This window comes from Elgaria multicarinata, chromosome 9 (genome assembly GCF_023053635.1).
Source record: "Elgaria multicarinata webbii isolate HBS135686 ecotype San Diego chromosome 9, rElgMul1.1.pri, whole genome shotgun sequence".
In the NCBI taxonomy this organism is placed as follows: Eukaryota; Metazoa; Chordata; class Lepidosauria; order Squamata; family Anguidae; genus Elgaria; species Elgaria multicarinata.
The window spans coordinates 60,502,644-60,528,344 of NC_086179.1; the positions used below are offsets into that span (position 1 = coordinate 60,502,644).

Here is a 25,701-nt window from a genome sequence, read left to right on the forward strand (position 1 = left end):
GGAAACTTGCAAATCAAGCATCACTCAATAGACAGCCTTTGTCTAGGGCTGTCTATTGAGAGAGTGATGTTTGATTTGCAAGTGATGTTTACTGTCTATTGAGAATGATGTTTTACAATTTCATCTAATCACCGCAACTACAGTTAATTAAAATCTGCATATAATTATGCCTGCAACTGCTTACCAGTCACATACAACAAAACACCGAGTCAATATTTTCTCACATAGGAGGTATGAATGATATTAGTTGGATACTGAAACTAATTGTAAATGAAACATTTGGTACTAGTCTAACAAAGCAGGGAGTTTATGAAAATGGAACAAGGATGCACGTAATACCAAGATGGTCTCATAGCAAATACAAGGCAGGCCCATCTTTTACAAGTTCATCTCAAGTTATGTATACCTTCCTAAGCAACTGTGGGATATTTCAGTGTATACTCTTCCTTCCAATATGCAAGGCTGTCAAGATCAGACTTGTTATTATTATTATTATTATTATTTATTTATATAGCACCATCAATGTGCATGGTGCTGTACAGAGTAAAACAGTAAATAGCAAGACCCTGCCGCATAGGCTTACATTCTAATAAAATCATAATAAAACAATAAGGAGGGGAAGAGAATGCACCAAACAGGCACAGGGTAGGGTAAAACTAACAGTATAAAGTCAGAGCAAAATCAAGTTTTAAAAGCTTTAGGAAAAAGAAAGGTTTTTAGCTGAGCTTTAAAAGCTGCGATTGAACTTGTAGTTCTCAAATGTTCTGGAAGAGCGTTCCAGGCGTAAGGGGCAGCGGAAGAAAATGGATGAAGCCGAGCAAGGGAAGTAGAGACCCTTGGGCAGGTGAGAAACATGGCATCAGAGGAGCGAAGAGCACGAGCGGGGCAATAGTGTGAGATGAGAGAGGAGATTGCATTCATTCAGGTCACTGAACAAGATTATTTACATTCCTTAAGTTTATTTTTACTTGTATCATTAAGGGAGCAATTCTACGTCTCTACACAGCATCTGGGGGGACATGGAATTTTTTGGTTTTCTGGTTCCAACCTCAAGAGACTGTGCCCCTTTCCCTCCCCACCAGCACAGAGTGCACTGCAGTGGCTCCCTCTCTGTGCTTGGGTAAACTGAGAGTGGAGAGGGCAAAAAGGGGGTGGTCCCAGGGGAGGGGAGAGGAGGAGACCCCAGAAACTGGTTTAGACAGCTTTCTAAGCACCACACAGCCTTCCCCCCCTCCCGCTCCGCAGCCCCCAGCTAGACAGCCAAAATTTGTATCTAGATGAAAAAGCAGAGCAGATGGAGCGCAAAGGAGAGGATCCCCGCTTAGGCTGCAGTCACCCTGCACTGAATAGTTGTAAGTACCTGAGTTCAGGGCCTTCAAGTAACCAGGGCACAACCCATAGAATTGTGCCCTTATAAACCATCTTTCCACAAATGTCACAAGGCGGTGTACAATAATTCAAATAAAAACAATGCACAAAAAAGCTACAGAACCATATTAAAAGCACTATTCACCATTTAAAAGGTCAAATTAAAGAGATGTGCCTTAACTCCTTTTCAAAAGCTGAAAGAATGGAGTCCAGTCTTGGCTCTGAAGGGAGAGCATTCCATCACCCTTCTCCTCCATCTCCGTTGTGCACTTCTCTTATGTCCACACCAAAATGGGAAACACACCTACCCACACAGGGACAGCTCAAGGTTTGAGGGGTGGGGGGAGTGAATAAAATGTCTTTGGGTGGGGCCTCTCTTACATTGATGCCCCCCTCAGGGTTATTTGGCATTAGTGGTGCCAGCAGCACTCTAAGGGTGTCAAGGAGTTGCCATTTTAATTCCTCAGGATGCCGTGGAGTATCCAAGATAGTGTCACTCTAGGGTGATGTGGGAAATCTCCCAAACTCAGCTGTCCAATATGGAGTGCCTGGAACAGTTGCCCTAGGATGTCAGGTGCTGCTACTGGGCCTTTACCAACACAGTACCAAGCAAAAGGGCAGTAGTAAGCTGTGAAGTGGAGGTTCATTTTCATTGGGCAGAAATCCCACGCATGTAGTAGTCAATATACAGAAAATGAGGAGAGTTCAATATACACCTCTAAAACCAGCAGGAATTAGGAGAAGTGTTTTATAGATGCTGTGCTTTACACAAGTTAACAGCACAGGTGGTTGTACAAGTAGCAGTAAAAGAGGATCATGCTTTGCAACATATATGACTATGTTATTTCTTTACCATAAGAAGATAAGAAGAGTGGGCGGAGCCTAACAGTCTAATGGAGCGGTAGAGCTTCTTCTCAGTTCTTGATGGATTAATCCTAGAAACGTATTTATCTCCATTTGATCGGCATAATGTGTGAGTAAATTACACAAAAAGACTTATGAGATCTCTGTGTATCTGGGAAAGTAGAGACATCCCCCGGAGAGCTTGGAAAAAGAAGCATAATTTTTTACTTTCACTTTGCCTTGCTACTCCATAAGGGGGGTCCTACGGAACTGTAATAAATTACTCTGAAGGAATGCAGAGACTCTAAGTGGAATTAAATCACTCTTTATCTCAAGGAGAGATAGATAAAACAAATCAGTCGCTCTAAAATTATTTATAGAGGCAAAGGAGGGGTCGCGAAGGCCCGGGTGGGTGTTGACGCGACGTGATTTCTGCCTAGTGCTACTGTGAAAGGGCGACGGGAAGCTTATGCCGGGAAAAAAAAAAACAGATCTAAACCAATTTGGACCAGAATTAAAACTCATCCCTCTGATAAGTCTGCAGCCAGATTAACAAAGAACAAGGAAGGAGGAGAGAGTGGGAGTGCACAAGATTCAAACGGCTTGACAACAAATCTTCTGGAAAGTGACAAAATGGCGACCAAAGCTGGCACTGAGCCAAAATCAGCACTTGATGAATCTCATACTAAGATGATGGAATTAATAAAAATTAATAATGAAGCATTGCTCCAGGAAATGAGAATGATTAAATAAGAAGTTATTAAAAGTATACAAAAAGTTCAAATATCAGTAGCAAAAGTTGAGAGGGAGCTGGAAGTGATCAAAACAGATCTCAAACAAGTATCAAATCAAGTGGATGTGAATCAACAACAAATAACTCAGCACATTGTCAAATTTGATCAACTGAGGCTGATCCATCTGGAAGATCAATCAAGACATGGAAATCTTCGGATAAAAAATCTCCCAGAGACCCAAGGAGAGAATTTGAGAATGAGCATTCTGGGATGGTTTAAAAAGCTGGCTGCAGATATGGATTTAACGTAGCAGGATATTGAGAGAATTCAGAGAGTGGCTGGAAACAGATCAAGGGCTATGCCCAGAGATATCTTGGTCAGATTTGCAAATTATTGTATTGCAGTTCATGAAAAAATTAAGGTCAATATCTACGCTAAAGTTTCAAGAAGCATCAGTTCAAATCTACAATGATCTCTGTCAGCAAACCGTTGAATGGAGGAGGAGCGTGAGGCCCGTAATAGCAAAGCTTAAGAGGGAGGGAATTGCTTATTCATGGGGTTACCCGGTGTTCCTGAGATTTATGCGACATGGAAGGCAGCACAGAGTAACATCTCTGGAACAGGGAATGGATCTGCTGAGAAGTCTGGGGCTGGATGAAGAATTGTCAACTCAGCCGGAAGGAAGAGAGGAGGAACGTCCTGGCCCAAGTGGGATTTAAAGGTTTAATAAATTTTTTAAAAAAGGAGAAGGAGATAATAAGAATAAATAATGAGTAAGAGGCTTGCCGCATCGTGACTGTGGGTTCTATCTCCCCCCCCCTTAAAGGTAGATAGCCATGACTGGGGTGTTTCACCAATGGAGCACTAAAGGGGGGGAAATAGGGGGAGAGGGGAGGGGAAGGAGGGGGATTAAGGGTGAGAAGGGGAGGGGTGGGAATAAAAGTTGTATTTGTTAGTTGTTGTAAGTTTACTTTTTTGGTCTTGATAATAATGTGGGTGTACACAGGGGATCTACAGGAAATTAAACAAAAACATTATGGATAAGAAGATACGAATCTCAACACTCAATGTTAAAGGTTTGGGGGCAGTTGTTAAAAGGAAGAGGTTTGAACAATTATTAAATAAAGAAGGGGCCGATTTTATCTTTCTACAGGAAACACATCAAGCTAAAGAAGGTGTAAATGAATTACATCTAAAGTGGTCAGTGTGGTATGAAAAGTCCTTGGGGACCTAAAAAAAAAAATGGGGTGGCCATAATTATTTCGAAGAAAAGTGGATTCAATGTTTTAAAGAGTAAAAAAGATGAGAAAGGGAGATATATTATGGTACAAGGGCAATTGGAAGGCAATTATTATACTTTAATACATATTTATGCCCCTAATGAGAGACAAAAAGAGTTTTATAAAGAACTATTTAGGGAAATAGAGGAATTTTAAAAAGGATATGTTATACTGGCTGGAGATTTTCATATGGTTATGGATAATAGGGTAGACAGGTCCAACCCTACTGTTTAAGAAAGGAGAAATAAAATTACAATTTTAAATAAAATTATAAAAGAAAAGGATTATATTGATGCATGGCAATTAACAAGAACGGGGGAACCTGGATATACTTATTATTCATCAATTCACAAAACTTTCTCCAGAATAGATTATATTTTTGTTTCAAAAGACTTAGTAACAAAGGTTTGTAACACACGATTAGGGGTAATCAAAATAACTGACCATGCACTGGTAAGCTTAGATATTAAAGTAAAAAGAGACTATAGGGAAGCGAATAGATGGAAGCTAAATACCGGAATATTGAAATATGATAAAGTGGTAGATAAAATGCGGAAAGAATTGTTGGAAATATGGGAAATTAATGAGAATGGGGAATGTTCACCATCAGTATTGTGGGATACAATGAAGGCTGTGGCTAGAAGGATCTGTATTAGAGAAACATGTAATTTAAAGAGGCAACAAGAAGAAACACAGAAAAAGTTAGAGGATGGAATTAAGAAGCTTGAAAGAGAGTATTTGCAAAGTAGAAATAAACAAATCCTGATAGAATTACAAGCAAAAAAGAAAGAATTAGAAAATAGGAATTTAGAAGAAGTACAGAAGAATTTGATTTATATGAAAAGAGAGTACTTCGAGAATAGTGATAAAAATTCAAAGGTGCTGGCGAGACTCACACAAAAGGAAAAGTCAAAGAATATGATAGGGATAGTTAAAGATAAATTAAGAAAGCCATGCAGTATTATGAAAGGGAAAATAAAGATATTTCAAGAATTGTATCAAGAACTATATAAAGAAAAGGACACACTGAAGATAAAGCTGGAGAGTTATATAGATAAACATATAAAGAAGGGTCTGATAGGGAAAGATAAAGATTTAATGGAAAGATATATTACTCAAAGAGAAATTGAAGAAGCTATAGATAAATTGAAAGGGGGTCAAGCCCCCGGCATAGATGGATTGGGATCGGAGTATTATAAAACGTTTAAAAAAATATTAGTACCGAAATTATTGAAATTGTATAATGGGATAATAGAAGGAGATAAGATACCACCATCGTGGGAACAATCACTAAGTATATTAATTCCAAAGTTGGATAAGGACTTAACAGTTCCAGACTCTTACAGACCTATTTCTTTAATGAATCAGGATGCTAAAATTTTATCAGCCATAATGGCAAGGCGGATGAATACATTTATAGGTAAATATATTGGGGAGGATCAGTGTGGTTTTATAGCGGGAAGACAAATACATAATTTAGTTGGAAGAGCTATAAATATAGTACATGAGATAAAAAAGACAAAGATAAAAGCAGGAATAATAGCTCTGGATATATTCAAAGCGTTTGATTGTGTGAGTTGGCTAGCACTAAAGATGATAATAGAAAAGATGGGATTTGGAGATAGATTCAAAGGTTTAATTGGACAATTATACTCACAAAATTCAGCTTCTGTAGTGATAAACAATGGAGTTACAGAAAAGATACAACTGGTCTGAGGAACAAGACAACGATGCCCGCTCTCACCGGTCCTATTTGTATTGGTCATAGAACTATTGGCGAACGTAATAAGAGATGATGACAATATTGAGGGAGTAGGATGCAACAAAAAAAAAAATGTTTGTAGATGATACATTGCTGACAATTAAGAATCCATTGGAGAAAATGGAAAGAATAAAATATCATCTGAGGGAGTTTGAGGAAGTGACGGGATTAAGAATAAATTGGACAAAATCAGAAATGATGCTATTTAATTATAATAAAAAAGAAGGGAAAGCTTGGGAAAGTAAAGAGAAGAATATGAAAATTAAAGAAATAATTAAATATTTGGGAATTAAAATTACAAAAAACTTAAGAGGATTTAGAAAAAGAAAATTTAAATAATTAAAAAAAAGAAGTTATGGGTAAATTAGAAAAATATAAAAGGCTAAATCTATCTTGGTTTGGAAGAATAGCTTTAGTAAAAATGAGGATTTTACCAAAGGTAAATTTTTTATTTAGAATGTTACCAATAAGAATAACTGAAAAAGAATTAAAAAGTTGGCAAAATATTTTAAATAATTTTTGCAATGGTGATAGGAAAGCGAGAATAAATAAAAAAAGGTGGTATACACTGCAAAAAAAGGAGGGTTAGGACTCCCAAATTTAAAACTATATTACGTAGCTAATAGGTTGAGACATGTAGTAGAAAGCATGATAGAATTAGGAGATTTAAGTTGGTTGGAGGATAGAAAGGGAGAAGATAAAGAATGGAAACTAGAAAATATATTTTTCAGAGAATATTCAAAAAAATGGGGGGAAGAAATAGAGAACCCCCTTTTAAAAAATCACTGGGAAATATGGCGTGTATATAAAAAGGACTTACTTCCAAGTATTTCCCCAATAACACCAGTGATAATGTTGCGGAACTTTCCAGGAAACTTAAAAGACAAGTTGGGGAAAATTTTAATAGAGAGGAATGTAATGAAGCTAAAAGATTGGCTAGGAAAGATGAATACTTGAGAAGAATTAGTGGAGAGATTAAAAGAGAAAAATTTATCGTGGTTAAATTATTTTCAATTAGAACAATGGATGAAGAAATGGCTAAAGGATAATGGAGAGTGTAGAATGACTACGAAATTTGAGGAGCTGATCTTAAAAAAAGAAATGGAGAAAGGAGAAAATAAAATGATAAAAGGGTTAACGAGTGAAATATATAGAATACTACTTGGGAAGGGGGAAACAGAAAGTACGGGTAAGATGGTCTGGGAAACTGACTTGAAGGTACAAATAGGGCAACAGAGCTGGGAGGGAATATGGAAACAAAGAGTGTTGAGAAATATGTCTGTGAGGATAAAAGAAAATTATTATAAGATTATATGGAGGTGGTATCTAACCCGGGTGAGATTAAATAAAATAAATAAGCTGAACTCAGCAAATTGTTGGAGAGGGTGTCAAAAAAAAGGAACATATTTACATATGTGGTGGGAATGTGAATTTGTTCAAAAATTGTGGAAAATGGTGCTTAATGAAATAAAGAGACAAAAGAATTGATAACGAATTTGCTGACGGCAGCAAGGCTAATGATATCTAGGAACTGGAAGGTTCAAGGGGATTATCATATAGAAGATTGGTATAAAGAGATATGGGACATTGCTATTAATGATGAATTAACATGTAATATAAAAGTGAGAAGAGGAATAACAAAAATGAATGATTTTGAGGGAATATGGAAACAGTTCCTAGAATATGTTTTATCTAAGGGGAGTGGGAAACCACCTCCAGAAGAAACAATGAGATTTTGGAAACAGGAATAGATCCCGGGGTGGGGTGGGGGGGTGCACTTTTATGTTAAGTATGATTATGTCAACATATTAATTAGAAAATATGCTATTGTTATTCAACATTTATGTATTATGTTGTTGTTTTTGTTATTGTATTGATGTATGTTTAAGTATTGAAAAGAATAAAAAGCTATTAAAAAAAAAGAAGGTAAGAAGAGTCATGCTGAATCAAACTAAAGGCTTATCTATTTGAGCCTTCTGTTCCTATTGTGGCCAACTAGATGCTCCAGTGGGAAACCACAATAGGACATGAATACAGTAGCATCCTCCTGTCCTATTTGTGGGCTTCCCACTATGTGAATAGAATGCATTATTATTATTATTATTAGAATTAGAATTTATACACCGCCTGTGTGCCCCAGTTCCTGGGGAGCATGGGTGGGAGGGTGCTGTTGCACCATGTCCTGCTCGTGGGTCCCTGGTCGACAGCTGGTTGGCCACTGTGTGAACAGAGTGCTGGACTAGATGGACCCTCGGTCTGATCCAGCATCAGGGCCCTTCTTATGTTCTTATGTTCTTCTGTTCTTACCACCCTTCATCTGCAAGAATCCAGGGTAGTGTACAAAATATAAAAAATCAAACCGACAGGTCCAGTATAAGAACCATACATCACACATTAAAAAAGCAAATTAAACTACCAGCAAACTGCTGTGTTTTGATGTGAGAGTGTCCAAACGTGAATATATTACATAGGGAGAGTGACTTGTATCATATCACCAACTTCAGAAAGGGGACATGTGTATGATATCCATATCCAGTGTATTTGTACAACTGGATATAGATATCTCCATGGCTACCCTGCGTGCATCTTCTCTCATCCTGAACATTATACCACATTACACAATCTCCTGGGAGCACTGCCATCATTTCTTTAAAGAAACAACACCCAAACATTCCAAAATCTGGCCTCCATGTCCCTATTTAAGGCACAAAGAATTAGTGCCTCAAAGTCAAGAAGACTGGAAATTTCTATTCCGGAACTCTTTTCAGCAAGTTATTCCTTATCAGGAGAACAAATTGACAAAGAAATAGCATTAAAATTGTCAACAGTTGTGCCCCAGCACTACTGCAGCTGCTCTTTCATCCTCCCCTCTGAGCGAGACAGCACACAACCTCTGGCTCTCACCCAAAGATACTAAATGACACTGCAAGAGAAATCAGGCCACTCAAGAGATACCAAGCGATTGCACATATTAAAACACTTCCAAATATCATTTGCAGGTTCTCTTTACTTTCCTAGAGCCAAAATAACCAACTGCATTTGAACTATTAGGCAAAGTAGTTCCAGTCATCTCGATCACTCTTGAGTGTAGCTTCTTTGTCTCCCCTTCTCCTTATTCATAGTCTGATAGAACTGATTTAAGCTTTGTTTCAAATGGGGTCTTTATCAAGTTAGGGTGCAATCCTATACATTTTTAGGCAGAAAAAATATCCTACAATTTTCATGGCCAGCTGGGGAATGGTAGAAGGTGTTTGTTTGTTTTTTGGTCTAAACATGCATAGGACTGAGTCCTTAGGAGTATTACTTTCTGTGTTCTTTTACATACCGATAATAGAATTTTAACCCCCACTGTCTTGGTGGTACAATCCACCCACTGACCTGCAAGGCAGGAAATGTAACATCATCCTCTCTTCAATAATGGCACCACGTATTGCACATAAATATCCTTGGGTAACATTCCTCCCAGCCAATGTAAGTCCACCTATCATGTGCCCTAATACAGTCTCCATTTAGACCACTCTAGTACAAAACGATAATGACAACCTTAATACGGAAGGATAAGAATACTGAAGCCTGATTTAAAAAAGAAAAAGAACACCTTATATTAAAATTTGTATTGTTACCAAGAAATCTCAATTTGGAACATTTTCTCAAAAGTATAGAATTCAGTATTTAAAAGTTGGGATTCGTAGCAAATTACTGGAGTAATTCACTAAAGAGTGAAATACAGATAGTATCTGGCTCTGTCCTCCTTTCTTCCAAGGAAAATCTGTACTGTGGAATACCTACTAGTCCTGATAGCTATATGTTGCCTCCAGTATCAGAGGCAGTATGCCTATGTATGGCAGTTGCTGGGAATATGAGCGGGAGGGTGCTTTTGCACTCATGGCCCACTTGTGGGATTCCAATGGGCAGCTGGTTGGCCACTGTGTGAACCAAATGCTGGACTAGATGAACATTTGGTCTGATACAGCATGGTTCTTTTTATGTTCTTAATGTAACAAATGTGTAGTGATAAGTCGGGTGTTTTGTCGCAAGTGATTTCCTTAAATAGCTCTTTCCCCCTTTCTTCAGAATCCTGATTTAGGAAACTGTAAGGATTAACCTGCACAACAATATTTACAGACCCAATCATTCATTGTACTGGTTAATAAATTATTATTCTGGGTAGCATTTAAGAATTATTTGTCTCAATGTAAGCAACAGTACAGTTTTATATACCACCAGTGGAGAAAGGCGGACCAACAATCCCAGTCGTTTCTGTATCAACAACAGCTTATCCTAAGGGCATTAGAAAAAAAGCTATTTATTTTCAAATGTTAAAAAATAGTGCTCACCAGCTGTCTGTTTGACCCTGTGCTTTTTCCTAGTCCAGTGGCCAAGATACAACATTAATTTTATTATGGTTATGATTAGCTCGGTCACCTTCTGAAATTAAAACTTTCTGCCTAGCTATGAGACATTAGTATTTTTAAAATGAATTGGGAACCAATTTTGGCCCAGGTATATGCCACAGAAAAAGGAAGAATACATGATGGCAAATTATCATCAAATGTGAAGAAAAGCCTTTCTTAAGCTTTTCTTCACCTCTGTTGACTTTTTTTTTTTTTTTGACAACGTAGTTTCCCAAGGATAAGGTAGTACTTCAGCAAAAATTGTGAAAAGTCAGTCTTTGCAGTGCGGTGGTATCCTCTCCCAAAATTCTGACATTACATGTGAAGCAGAGGACTGATTCACTTCAACAGAAAGATGAAAATTATCGACATTTTAAAAAGCCTCCACACAGAATTTGGCGATATTGTGCAAGATCCCATCATTATTATTTTCTACATTCCACATCATAGAGAGTGATATAAATGTACAATTGTTACTGTTCATTTAAATAGTGTTATTACTCTCGATGGAACTTTACAAAGCAACCTAAGTAAAAGAGGTAAGCCCCTGCCCCAAGGAGCTCACAATCTAACTTGCAAACTGGAGGAGGCAGTGGAGGCTGGTAACATATAAGCTAATGCCTTTTGATACCCAGTGTGGCCTAGTGATTAGAGGATTGGTCCTGAGAGCCCTGGGTTCAGATCCCTGCTGGGTAAAGCTCATGGAGTGTCCTTGAGACAGTCACACTCTGCCAGCCTAATCTACCCCACAAGATTGTTGTAAGGATAGAATGGCCTCATGTAAACTGTCCTGAATTCCTGGAGAAAAGTTGAAATTTGTGTTTATTTTCTCATTTGGGCTGGGAGGAAGGCAAAGTTCTTTGACTGAATTCCCCAGCACTTCTCCCCACCCCAAACAAGTGTTAGGAGGAGAGCTGCTAAGTGGCCATGGGGATAAAATAGCCAGACTCTGGACATGCTGGCTGGAAATTATGGAAGTTGCAGTCCAACATGTTTGTAGGGAGCCAATGTGGTGTAGTGGCTCAAGTGCTGGACTGGGAGTCAGGAGATCCAGGTTCTAGTCCCCTCTTGGCCATGGAAACCCACTGGGTGACTTTAGGCCAGACACAGACTCTCAGCCCAACCTACCTCACAGGGTTGTTGTTGTGAGGATAAAAATGGACAGGATGTGTGCCACCTTGGGTTCCTTGGAGGAAAAAAGGCGGGATATAAATTAGGGATGTGCTCCACTCCTATTAGAAGCGGCGAATCAGAAGCAAATTGGCCTGCTCCGCCTTGCCCAGAGGCGGGGTAGAAGCGGACCGGGGACCCGTAGAAGCAAGGCGAAGAGAAGCGGCCATTGGCGGAGCGCTTCTCTTTACGCGGAGCGATCCGATCGCCATTTTGAAAAATTTCGCCCATAGGATTGCATTGCGGAGAAGAATCGGGGATAACTGTGTTGTTTTTTAAGCTATCTTTCTGAAACTTATTGTGCTTAGAGAGTCATGGATGGGGGTCATTTTGAGCCTACTCTCAGCTCTCTGCGTGCTGCGGTTCGCTTGCTAGAATTTTTGGAAAAGTCAGGTAAACAAACAGGGACAGCGGGTAAACCGGTGTTTTGTTTTGTTTTGTTTTTGAAGCGATGACACGCACATTCAACTCCCAATCCTGATGAGAATTGATCATCTCATGAAGCATCCTCCAATCCCAGCGTTGGAGGGGGGGACTAAGGCAGAGGCACCCTCAGAGCTTTGAGCTCTCAGCGTCTTGTGGTTTTGCGTTCGTGGGGCGAGGAGTTAGTTAGGTGCTGCTGCTGTGTTTGGAGATAGATTAGATTTAGCTTGGCGTGTGTGTTTGTTTGCTTCTTTCTGACTTTTTGCTTAGTTTGCTCTGTATTTTTCCCTTACTTTGATTTAATATAAACTTTATTTTTAAATTTTGGAGTGTTTGTTTGTTTGTTTGGTTCCCCCCTCCCTTCCCTCTCTTAAAGCCTGACTGTGTTTCATCTTCCTTCTTTCTTCTAAATACAAAAAAATACCAAATATATATATATATATATATATATATATATATATATATATATTTCTCTATTTCTTCTCTCTGTTACTTGGACTTTGTGTGTGACTGTGTTATTGTGTGAGTGTGCGGTGCAGTGCACTGTTTGTGAAGTGCAACAGCCACAGATTGAGCATTTAAAATCCTGTTTGGGCAAAGCATACACACTTCTTGTCCCATTTCCCTACATATAGTATTAGTAATATTCTTACACATATTATTATTAGTATTAGTATTATATTCTTATACATAATATTATAATTAGTATTAGGGTGGCATCTGGGAGGGTGCCCGCTTCAATTTTTTTAGTCTGTCAAACCGTCGGAGAACAGCCCATGTCTGCAAATGGAGTGTCCGATTTTCATAAATTCCCCAAAAATCAGGGGATGATGGGACTGCCTTGAGCCTTGGCGTGCATGTGTATCCCTGGATAAGCTGTTATGGTGGCGAGTTTGAGGTTTCTAACATGCAAATTGAAGGAGCTATCAAAAGGGGTGTGAATGGGGTGCCCGATTTTCATAAATTCCCCAAAAATCAGGGGATGATGGGACTGCCTTGAGTCTTGGCGTGCATGTGTATCCCTGGATAAGCTGTCATGGTGGTGAGTTTGAGGTTTCTAACGTGCAAATTGACGGAGCTATGGAAAGGGGTGTGAATGGGGTGTTGGATTTTCATAAATTCCCCCAAAATCAGGGGATGATGGGACTGCCTTGAGTCTTGGTGTGCATGTGTATCCCTGGATAAGCTATCATGGTGGCAAGTTTGAGGTTTCTAACATGCAAATTGACGGAGCTATGGAAAGGGGTGTGAATGGGGTGCCCGATTTTCATAAATTCCCCAAAAATCAGGGGATGATGGGACTGCCTTGAGTCTAGCCGTGCATGTGTATCCCTGGATAAGCTATCATGGTGCCGAGTTTGAGGTTTCTAACATGCAAATTGACGGAGCTATCGAAAGGGGTGTGAATGGGGTGCCCGATTTTCATAAATTCCCCAAAAATTAGGGGATGATGGGACTGCCTTGAGTCTTGGCGTGCTTGTGTATCCCTGGATAAGCTATCATGGTGGTGAGTTTGAGGTTTCTAACGTGCAAATTGACAGAGCTATTGAAAGGGGTGTGAATGGGGTGCCCAATTTTCATAAATTCCCCAAAAATCAGGGGATGATGGGATTGCCTTGAGTCTTGGCATGCATGTGTATCCCTGGATAAGCTATCATGGTTGCGAGTTTGAGGTTTCTAACTTGCAAATTGACGGAGCTATTGAAAGGGGTGTGGATGGGGTGCCCGATTTTCATAAATTCCCCAAAAATCAGGGGATGATGGGACTGCCTTGAGTCTAGCCGTGCATGTGTATCCCTGGATAAGCTATCATGGTGCCGAGTTTGAGGTTTCTAACTTGCAAATTGACGGAGCTATGGAAAGGGGTGTGAATGGGGTGCCCGATTTTCATAAATTCCCCAAAAATCAGGGGATGATGGGACTGCCTTGAGTCTAGCCGTGCATGTGTATCCCTGGATAAGCTATCATGGTGCCGAGTTTGAGGTTTCTAACATGCAAATTGACGGAGCTATCGAAAGGGGTGTGAATGGGGTGCCCGATTTTCATAAATTCCCCAAAAATTAGGGGATGATGGGACTGCCTTGAGTCTTGGCGTGCTTGTGTATCCCTGGATAAGCTATCATGGTGGTGAGTTTGAGGTTTCTAACGTGCAAATTGACAGAGCTATTGAAAGGGGTGTGAATGGGGTGCCCAATTTTCATAAATTCCCCAAAAATCAGGGGATGATGGGATTGCCTTGAGTCTTGGCATGCATGTGTATCCCTGGATAAGCTATCATGGTTGCGAGTTTGAGGTTTCTAACTTGCAAATTGACGGAGCTATTGAAAGGGGTGTGGATGGGGTGCCCGATTTTCATAAATTCCCCCAAAATCAGGGGATGATGGGATTGCCTTGAGTCTTGGCGTGCGTGTGTATACCTCCATGAGGTGTCATGGTGCCAAACTTGAGGTTTCTAACTTTAACAGAAAAAAAGTTGTATACTTTTTTAGCTTAATGCAAGCCTATGGGGGGGGGGGAAACTGAGCTCTGATCCGGATCCGGAGCTCCGCAGCGGAGCGGAGCGGACATAGGCAGAGCGGGGGCGGAGCGAAGCGGCCCGATCCGCAAATCGCGGATCTGGAAGAGAAGCGGAGCAGGGGGTCCGTGCACACCCCTAATATAAATGCAAAAATCAATCAATAAATCAATAAATTTGAAGGGCACTCAGTTGAAAATGGGTTGTGACTTTAACCAGAGCTGACCCAAGGCTATTTAAAAGTTCAACATATTTGACAATCTGTTTTAAAACTGAATCATGAAAAAAGTAAATGCTCTTTAACTTTTAAAACAAATGAAAACATGCCACACAGGAAAGGTAGAGAAAAGTAATTGCAAGAGATCATTTCATGCAGACGTAAAATGTGAAACATGTAATGATTACAGAGAAAATAGATTTGTACCCATGACTCACAAAGCCATGTGTCTGTTACATGCAAACCGTATGAAGTAAGCGACAGTTTAAGTTTTGCTGAGGCATATTAGGAAAACTATATTAGGGCAAAATCCTTTGCTTGTTTAGACAGGGAAAAAATCCTACAATTCCTTGCATGCTCCAGGAGGAGCATGGCTGCCTGGAAGGATGCTGGAAGTTGAAGGACTTTTTTCTGTCTGATTATGCATAAGATCGCACCTTTAGAGAGCAATCCTATGGCCCCTAGACCAGGGGTCCCCAACCCCTGGGCCATGGACCGCGACTGGTCCGTGGCCTGTTAGGAACTGGGCTGCACAGGTGAGCTGCTTTCACCCACCCACCCCCAACCCAGCGTACCTGGGCACAGGGCACCATCTCGCCTGCCCAGCCGAAGCGAAGCCAGGACGCTGGAGTGGGGCGGTTGGGCGTGGCTTCCAAAAATCATCCCCTCAACCCCCCCTCCCCCAGTCTGTGGAAAAATTGTCTTGCACGAAACCGCTCCCTGGTGCCAAAAAGGTTGGGGACCGCTGCCCTAGACAATGCCTAGGGCACCACAGGATGTTGTGGGCCGCCTCACCTGCAACCAGAGACAAAGCTATGAGAGTGGAGAAGGAGATCCAACTGTGGATTTTCTGTCCCCCACCCCCTCACCCCTCCCAGCCAGTGCAGAAAGCTCCTCTTATGAGGTCGCAACTGCAACTTATAAAAGAAGTCAGAGAGAGGTGTGCTGACTGGCAGGGAGGCCTCTTGCCAACAGATGCAGAATCCTATGGCCTCTTTAACCCCCTCCCCATCCACTAGTCAAGCTCCGAGGCCCATCTAGCTGCTTTTTGCAATTTAAACAGAGGAATGGAGGCAAAATTCTCTCTGCCCTCATGGCTCTTGCTGGCAGGGCATAGGTTAGATGAAGGGCTCCGAGCTCAGGGCCCTTGGTCTATCGGGAACACAACCCATAGGATTGCGCTCTAAGAGCATGAAATGAAACAGTTACTGTATGGCTTACAAAATTTATAGTAGGCTACACTAGCAGCCATTAGCTCCACTTAAACTTTCACCAGCCCAAACTAGTTAAATGTAATTCTTGAAGTTTCCAACTACGTAACAGTACAGTTCAAACCTTTAGGGGAAATGAAAAGGAATGTATAGCTACCTATCCCAAGCAGAGATATAAAGAACAGGCTAATGTGCATCCAGATGAAGACTGGAGGAGACCTCTCCCAGAGTTCAAGGTATAAGACCCAGCCAGGTCCGGATAGAAAAAATTAATCCAGTTAGGAAGTGAAGAAAATGTTTGAAAATGAAAAAGATGGGGAAGCCTGACTAACCAGTGAGTAAAATGAAACAGAGGGGGGAAACTGAACCAAGCTGTTCAGGAACTAGGAAATTCAGTTCTAGATTAGTGAAGGACTTGATTGAAAGCTGTAGTGACAGCTTTCCATAGTTTTAGGGTTTGACATAAACTTAGGCCTTACGAGGGTACAGGGGAACACTCTGGACTCATGGAGCTGCTAGTCAAGAGAGCAGCAAATGTTGTAACTTCTCACACTGGTCCATTGTTCCATGACTTGACCACAGTTTTTGTCAGTATAAGTGTCAGTATCTCAGACTCGGGGAAACAAACATTCTGCCCTCAAGGAAAGACAGGCATGTTGGCGAACCAAAAAGTTTTATACTCATTCCAGTCCTTCCTTATAAGCCCTTTGTTCCCAGCCCCTGAACCCCAAAAGGCACCTGAGGAACACAGGCCGGGGAAAGCTGGTGTGAAGCCCCTGAGTTCTGTTGCCAGTTCTATGCCTTCAGCCATTTCTCTATGTCCAGAGCCAGCGTAAGGGGGGGACATGAAACCCAACGCACTGGTCTGCTAAATGTGAATGGGGACTGCCTCCTCTTTGATGTAGAAAGTGAAACTGTATAGCAGTGAGGACTGGAAAATCAGACCTCTGCAGTGAATAATAAAGAATGACTCACAAGTCAGACAACTTAGATTTGATTTCAGCATTGTCTATTCACAGGTCATAAATACACCCTAAGTGCTTTAGCTACATATGGAATCTCCAAGAAATATTTGTGTGTGCCTTAACTTTAAAAGCCAAAGCCAGGATCTGATCAAGAGATGAAAGGGGTTTTCTTCTGGTGAAGACTGGAAGAATGAACATGGCTGAAATCCATTTCTGCCAATTCAAGGCCCAATCCTAGTGACTTCACTGAGCACACACTTGTGTGGGGGATATCTGCAGGGGCTTGTAACTGATCACTCCCCATGGCACAGGAGTAAGATTTCAGACAGTGACTGTCTCCAACCCACCCACACTTCTGGTTAACCCAATTTACCAGTTTACTATTTCTCAAGGATATGCTCCGCACATAATCTGAGTGCCACATGTTCTCCAAGCCTGTTTTATTGGATCATTCTGGTTTAGATTTATCTCTGAGAACATTCATCCCGACAAGAATGATGTCACTGAGAGGTAAAAAGATTAAGAAATATATTATGGCAACAGCATTTGTGAACTAGAGCACAGGTGTATGGATTTCAGGCTTGTCAGATCTACTCAGTTTTTTTTAACTAGAACCCCAAGATACACCAACCAGAGTCAGGTGGAAATCCTGAACTTGGATCACAGGCTTTTCACACAAAAACCCACTTCTTTATAATTTAATCCTAATTTTTGTGGGGAAAGTCATTTTGTTGTTGCTGTTGCCAAACAATTGGGAGTCAGAAACCTTGCTGATCTACTGAAAATTACCAGGAGATCCCAATCTACCTTCTGCTTACCCCTGGACTAGTGTCTTAAGAACATAAGAAGAGCCATGCTGGATCAGACCAAGGATCCATCAGTGAACTGCCCAGAGAGCTTCGGCTATTGGGAGCTATAAAAATGTAATAAATAAATAAATAGTCACACAGTGGCCAACCAGCTGTTGACCAGGGATCCACAAGCAGGACATGAATGCAACAGCACCCTCCTGCCCATATTCCCCAGAAACTAGTGTACATAGGCTTACTTCCGCTGATAGTGGAGGTAGCACATAGCTATCAAGTCTCCTAGTCACTGATAGCCTTCTTCTCCAATAATTCATCCAATCCCACTTTTAAAGCCATTGAAATTAGTGGCCATCACTACATCTTGTGGTAGTGAATTCCATAGTTTAACTATGTGCAGATACAGTCTTATCCAGGAAATTGTATTTAAACTGCAACTTCTTGGATGAGATGCAAGGAGAACCAAAGACTCTCATGTCCAAGGTTTGTTTACAGCAGCGCATGCCTTTTTCAAAACCTTTGATGCCCCACCTGCTACAAAACTTTCTGTGAAAGCTTACAATAAGTGTAAAAAGAGTGATAAAATGTAGCCATGATCTATCACTATAGAATATTATAAAGAAGAGGCAGGGTTCCAGAAATACATCAACCTTATATCAAGACAGCAGGGAAAGTGTCATGAAGCACATCTTGAATGAGGGAAGTTAATGCCTTCTTCATTAGGCTAACAGATGTTCCTTCACTTTAGGGGTGGGAAAGGGAACTTAGAGTCATTAAGGCTGAAAATCTGAGATATCCCTTTTCAAGGCAGACTCAACTCTGTGGTGCAGCACATCCTATTTTGCCATCACTGATTCACTGTTAAATGTACTTTGCAGCATTTTCATCCTGAAAGTGTCAAATGGTAACATCAGAGAGAGAAAAGGCTTTTAGCACATTGTGGGACTTACCAAACAAACGCTGGTGGAAGAAGAATTTTCCAGCTATCAGTCCTGTGAGGATAGCAAGTAGCCACAGGAACACTTTTAAAAACCTCCAACCTCCTCCCTCGGGGTATTTATTGGCGACAAATGAGAAGCAGTTCCCAACGACAATGACATTCGCTTCTGTTTGGCTGTGAGATACTGGATCCTCGGCAAAAATTAAAAAGTTACAGAAGATCACCAGGTAGGCCACGATCAGGCGGGACCACGGATGCTGGAAGTAGTAGCGAAAGTCTTTGCCCATCCTCAAATACTTCAGGCTCTGCATATAAAAACAAAGCAGGCACATGTCTTATATTTTATGCATTACCATTTCTTGTGCTACACATTGGTGGGTTCACACAACATGCTAATCCACACTCAGTGGCTGAGTTTGGATTGTTGAACCGTGGGATGTTAGAATCCTAGAACAGTAGAGTTGGAAGGGGCCTATAAGGCCATCAAGTCCAACCCCCTGCTCATTGCAGGAATGCTGTTGAACTGTGGGTTATCATGTTGTTTGAACACAGCATGTTGTCTGCAAAGTGGCTTGTTATCAATGCAGTATATCTTATTTTTCTTGAACAGGCTACCTTGAGATCCCATGGTTTGTTATTGAGTTGTTCAGGGTGGTTAACAAGTCACCCTGCAGATATCACACTGCGTTGAGATAGCAAGATGGTTCAACAGCAACCCACACTCAGTGTGAGTTAGCATGTTGTTTGAACCCAGCCACATTCTCTTCCTCAGTGGTGTAGTGGTAAGTTTTTGAAGTGCAGGTGTTCATCATGACAGTCCCCATAGCCACGCCCCCAAGGAGAGGCCAAAATTGCAGGCAGCTCTGATGATCCATATCAACAAACAAGTTCTAGGCATTTTTTTCATCAGGCACAACTACTGGGTCTGAATTGCCCATTCAAGACCACCCAATACTTTACATAACAATAAAGAACAATACATTGTTGCCAGAAAAATTCACGTCCCCCTAATTATGGTGAGGATTGTGGCGAAGCTCAGAGGGATCGTGGAAGCGGGTGGCAGAGGTCAGCATTCCTGCTAAACAAATTGTGCCGGTGCTGATTTTCTGTGAGCCCTGGTTCCACTACATCACTGCTCCTCCTGCCTCAAAGTCCCTTTTCCATTTAGAGGGGCTCCTGACACATCTGCATGCTAGTGCAAACCTGGCTTCCCACCAAATGGTGGTATGCTGGATAACTGGTTAATGTCGAAGCCCAGCATGCTGACGACAGGAGCGAATGGATCTCTCAACCATAGGCAATTTTGCCCATTAAGCAAAAAAGCAGGCCTTGCTTCAATCAGTAGGGAGTATGAATATAAAACCTGGAGCAGCCAGAATGCTTACTCACGTCTCTTCCGCATTAACTATGGCCCAAATCCAAAGTGAGTCCCATTGGTATTACCAATGGGACATAAATTAGTTGCAACTAACTATTGCCCTATTGATCCGAAGGGACTTAAGCATGACTAACTTGCTCTGGATTTAGGCCAATGTTCACATACACAGCATGAGAGAGGCTCCAAAGCAATTCAAGCCTCATGTGTGTAAACGCTCCAACAGCCAACCAATAGAAAAGTTCTAAAGATTGCAAAAAGGCAGGACTGTGACCCAATTCTATGCATGTCTACTTAGAAAAAAAAGCCCTACTGAGATCAATTTGTACTCCAGTTAAGTGTGTAAACGGCATGCACTTTGCTAGGAATAAGCATCATTGAACACAGTGGTTCGATTCATCACATGGGATTTGAGTTAACCCATCCATCTATTGATTAAGCGTGCAAATGGATAATGGTAGCTCTGAAGTTCTTCTCGCCTTTTAAACCTAGAAGATGGGCTAGAAATATCGTAATAAAAGACAAGTCTTTTTCTATCAGAAAGCTTCCATTTTGCAGAACTAAAAATCACAGGAAAAACATGAAGGGTTTGATGGGGAGTAGTGGATCCTGTCTATTTTGGTTAAAGATGCTGTAGTTTTAAAGAGACAGACAGTGGGACAGCCGACTTGTGCCGCAGTGTCCTTTTTTAGCCTGGTTTTGATAAACCTGACTCTGGTGGTTTTTTATTTATTTATTTATTTATTTATTTATTTATTTATTTATTACATTTATATACTGCCCCATAGCAGAAGCTATCTGCCTTACCCTATCTTTTTTATTATTTTCAATTGCTTTAACTTTGTTATGATTGCTTTATTATTATGTTTAATGTTGTTAGCCATCTTGAGTGCTATTTTATAGAGATGTGCCAATTTTTTTTAAAAAAAATCATCATACACAAAACCCACACATGTGCGCAAGTATAATGCATGATAATCTGCATGCAGGTTTCAAGGTATTTCCTATGCAGAAGTGCTTCCCCTGTGACAAAGATTAAACAAAGGAACGGGAAGCACCGCAGCTCAGATGACATAATTTTCAGGGATAAGGGCAAGTTCAGTCACTGTAGTTGTTATATAATGCATGTCGTTTGTATATATGTCAATGGATGTTTTCCCTTGCCTTTTATATGCTAACAAGTGGGACCTGTAACAAAGCATTGCAGTATATCCCACACCCTAAGAAGGCTGCTCCTATTAAGAAGCTGCTTTATACCAAGTGAAAACCTTGGTCCCACTTGCCCAGTATTGTCAATACCGACTGGGAGTGGCTCTTTTAGATTTCAGGCAGATCTTTTTCCAGTCCCACCTGGAGAAGCTGGGAATTAAATCAGGACCTTCTGTATGCAAAGCATGTGCTCTACCACTAAGTTACATGCTCTTCTCCAGGATGTTATAAATGGTAACAGGATCAAGCAGGCCAATTTATACCACCCACTATCATTTTTTATTTCTCTCTCCAATTAAACAGTCTGAAGTGAAAGGACTGGGAAAGACCTCTGCAAGAGACCTTAGTGTGCCAATGCCAGTCACAGGTCAACAATCTGTCTCAATATAAAGCTGTTATAAATCTATTGACCGGGCTTACATGTGATAACACACCAGAGTATGGATTGAGTATGGGTTGTCCTTGAATTGTGGGTTGTTGTTGAATCGTGGGTTGTCATTATGTGCAAACACTGCACTATGGCTTAACTATGGGTTGTTAACCATGAACAACCCAGGAAAAGAACCCATGGTTTGTTGTTGGGTTATGAACTCAGGGTTGTTCAGGGACCCTGTTTGGACAACATATTAAGCCATGGAGGTTAAGCATTTGAGCTAAACATTATAGCTTAGCATGTTGTGTGAACCAGGACTTTGCATGTCATGTGAAGCATTCCTAACTATGATGGGTACATAACCATGGTTTAAACATGCTCACTAACCATTTGCTGCAAAAGGGTTAGCGGCATAACCATGATTTAGCATGTCATCTGAACAGGCCCATGGTTAACAACCCATAGTTAAGCAGCAGTGCAGGTTCTGTACTCTGGGATGTCATTATGTGTGAATCAGGTTATTATGGCTCAATGTTAGCAGAAGGACAGTCTTGCTAGCTGCAGTGAGAATGTTGCCCATTTACAAATTGATTTGGGGCATCCTATACCTGGACAAATTCCAAGGAAAGACATTCCATTGATTTCCATGTAAGCCGTTTCCATATAAGAAATGTCTCCTGGGAAATCTGAACTAAGCAAATTGTTTGTTCCATCAATAGCACATTGTGATTTCATGCTGTAGCTTTTTTTTTTTTTTTTTGCATTCATAATGACAACAAACGCAGATGCTATTGTGGCTTTTTCCAGAGTAGGGTGCCAGTAAATACACCAACATAGCCTTTAGGAAGAATGCTGTGGGACAATTCACTAATAACAATGTAACTGTGTCAAAGTCACAGGAACTAAAAAAAAAAAAGATGCAAGAAATTACTGAATTATATTTCTTTCAGTGACAAATATTACTCTGAAAAACCTTCATCATTAAAACATTATTTTATTTTTTAGCATGAGCAATTAATAATTTCTAGGTTATTACTTCCAACTGTGATCTAAGAGATTCAGAAAGCTATTTACACGTTACTAGAAAGTGTCCCAGCAGGTTTCAAATTATGGCTTGGTTGTCATTTGGCATGGACATCTCTCAGCCCCTCTGTATACACTTTCTATGAAGCAACTGCATTTATGGCAGAGTAATAGATGAATGACAGGGACATCTAAACTAAATGGAAAGAAAGCCACAATTTGAAAACTTTGGCCGTCGAAAAAACTTTTAACAAACACAACTTCAGGATACTACCATGAGTATTTTAATCTGAAAGATTTGCACAACACTTCTGCAGGATTCTCGTAGTCCAAATAATAATGAGGACGAAAGGCAGCCCTACCATTAGGCAAAACGAGGCGGATGCCTCAGGTGGCAAAGGCTGGAAGGGAGCAGCAAGGTGCTGAAGGAAAAAGCTGAGTGCCAGGCAGCCTGACCCATGTCCCCTAAGCTAACCTGCTCCTTCGGTTGCAGTGGAGGATACTGTTCCATTGTCAGTGTTGAAGAAACAGTCTGGTCAGCTTTTGTACATGGAACGGGAGAGGACGCCATCTTGTTCTTCACCTTGGGCAGCAAAATGTCTTGGGCCAGCCTTGAGGAAAAGTAACTACACAGATCACATTTCAAGTGTTGTTCCTTTTCTACCCCTCAACCCAGTCAAATGCTAAAGAACTGTAAGATAGAACAATACCATCCCCCCATTGCTGATAAGAGACCGAAACTGAAGAAAATTCCAGCTTTTAAGTTTGTTTGTTAAAGTGTGCTCTGAACCAGAAACTACCTAATTCACACTCTTAACCATTGTGGTACACCAGTTCTACTCTAATTTCTTATGTCAGACTATAAGAAAGCATATCCAGACCTATTGCATTTTTTATTCGGCATCATGTTCTGCTTATATGATAGTATTCTCTCTGCTCTATACAAAAAAAGCACACCTACAAAGACATTTGAGATGGCAGAGTTCATGTACCCACTGCATGTCAGACCCTTACATCAACAAAGAGTCTTTTCTTCATGAAACTGGTGAAGGGAGAACAGGACTCAACCTTACAGCCTGTTTTCAGCCCTGGATCACGTACAATGATAAAGGTGTGCCATTAAAAATAAACATGTACAGAGTACCTTTCTATCACAATCAGCATGATGGATGTGTTTCCAAGGCTGAGGGTGTGTTTTAGAAATGAAATGTTATGTAAGACTCTCAAGCATCTCAATTAGAAGGTTTAAAAAAATCACAGGAACCAAAGTAACTCTGAAGCAAGTAAACATAGATTCTGACCACTGCTGTATATAACATTGGTGGATGTGACCTGGGGGCAGGAAGGGTGGTGGAGGCAGGTATTTACAGTCCCTTTATGTGGACTGTAAACTGGTAGTTTAACTCACACCATTTCCATAAACAGTGGCAAACAAAACAAAAAACAATGTGAGTATTTATGAAGTACTTAAATATCACTGCTTTCTACTCATACTTTTGAGACACTTTAGGGAGAAGGATGCAGCTTTCTGGAACTGGGTGTCTCCACGCACCATGGGGTAGGTGGTGTGCAAAGATACCGGCAAAAATCAGGATAGACACCTTCAGTGGTGAGAAAGTCTCACTTAGCTGATTGTACCACATAACCCTGAGGTCACGCCCACCAGGCGAGAAATTGAATAGTTTCAATCCCGCAACTGAGACCCGAGCATGTACAGAGTGTTTTTTCCCTGCCCACCAACTAATCATTACACCGGTCTCGCACTTGTCTTAGGACAAGGGCTCCAGCTCTGAAGACGCAACTACCGGGCAGGTTCCAGCCCCGGGACCTCTCCTTTCAGAAAGCAAGCCCTGCCGTTGAAGAAGGGGAGGAGGGTGTCACGTCTGGGGGGAAAGCGAACGCGGTTCGATCGCCGCCGCCCGGGCCACGCATTCCGGACTCTGCGCCGGTGGGGGGAGGCACTTTACTCACCGCGGCCAGCAGACCCGTTTTGCTCCGAGACAGGCCCCCTTCTCTCGGCTTGCTTCTTCCCAGCGAGGTTTTATTTAGTAAGGCGAGGAGAGCGGCCACCGCCTGCTATAAATACACCATCCAGCACGACTTGACACACGAGCGGCGGCGGCGGCGGCGGCCCTCCTCCTCCGGCTGCTGCCTGTGGGCGGCCTTCTTGGGGGTTTTCCCCGCCGGCGTCGCCAGTCACCGCCTCCGCTGCTTCTCAAGATAGAGGCGGCGGCGGCGGCATCGGTAGCTCGGCTGCAACGAGGCCGGTTACGACTGGAATCCGAGCTCCTGCAGGCCAACGCTGCTGCTGCTGCTGCTGCTGCTGTTCCCCCTCTCTCTTCCCAACCCCCACCCGTTTATCTCTCCCTCTCCAGGCCTCGGTATAAGAAACCGGGGAGGGGGGGCACAGAACGGACTGGCGGATGGATGGATCTTGGAGGAGTTTCATTTCCCCTGCCCCAGGGACCTGAGGATTTGGAAATGTCGGGGCATTGAGGGAACGAATGGGTCAAACATGCACATATACATTTTGATTTAATTTATTACATTTATACCCGGCCTTTCCCCTATCCCTCTTACTAGGAACCCAAGGCAGCTTACATGGCGCTCCTCCTTTCCATTTTAACCTCACAACAACCATGCGAGGCAAATTCGGCTGAGAGTCAGTGACTGGCCCAAAGCCACCCAGTGAGCTTCATAGCAGGGTGGAGACTTAAACTTGGAGTTCCATCCCAACATTCTAACCTCTACACTCCCCTGGCTCGCAAATGCCAGGTGTAAGGGGAGGGACCTTCTACCTCCCCTCAAAGATCATCTTCCTCCTTCCCATGAAGTCCAATCTATGCCTTGTTTGTTTTCTCTGTATTTTATTTATTTATTTATTACATTTTTATACCACCCAATAGCCAAAGCTCTCTGGGCGGTTCACAAAAATTAAAACCATAAGGAACATGATAAAACAACCAATAATCTAAAAACCCAAATACAAAATACAATATAAAAAGTCCCCCTAAAAGCCCCACCTCCAAAATTACTCTATCCCATAACTGATTTGCATCCCTGGATCAGAGCATGTGCAGAGTGTCTTTATTG

At 41.5% G+C, this 25,701-nt stretch overlaps 1 protein-coding gene across 1 annotated transcript in view; it reads right to left on the minus strand.

Annotated features, from left to right (window-relative positions):
- TMEM117 (transmembrane protein 117) overlaps positions 1 to 24,684 on the minus strand; it is a 244,784-nt gene extending 220,100 nt beyond the window's left edge. The window contains exons 1-2 of the mRNA XM_063134815.1: positions 24,580 to 24,684; positions 18,639 to 18,933 (exon numbers count right to left, since the gene is read on the minus strand). Of these exons, the coding sequence (XP_062990885.1) occupies positions 18,639 to 18,915 (277 nt within the window). The 5' untranslated portion in view covers positions 18,916 to 18,933; positions 24,580 to 24,684. The remainder of the gene's footprint in view (positions 1 to 18,638; positions 18,934 to 24,579) is intronic.
- Between the last annotated feature and the right edge of the window lie 1,017 nt (positions 24,685 to 25,701).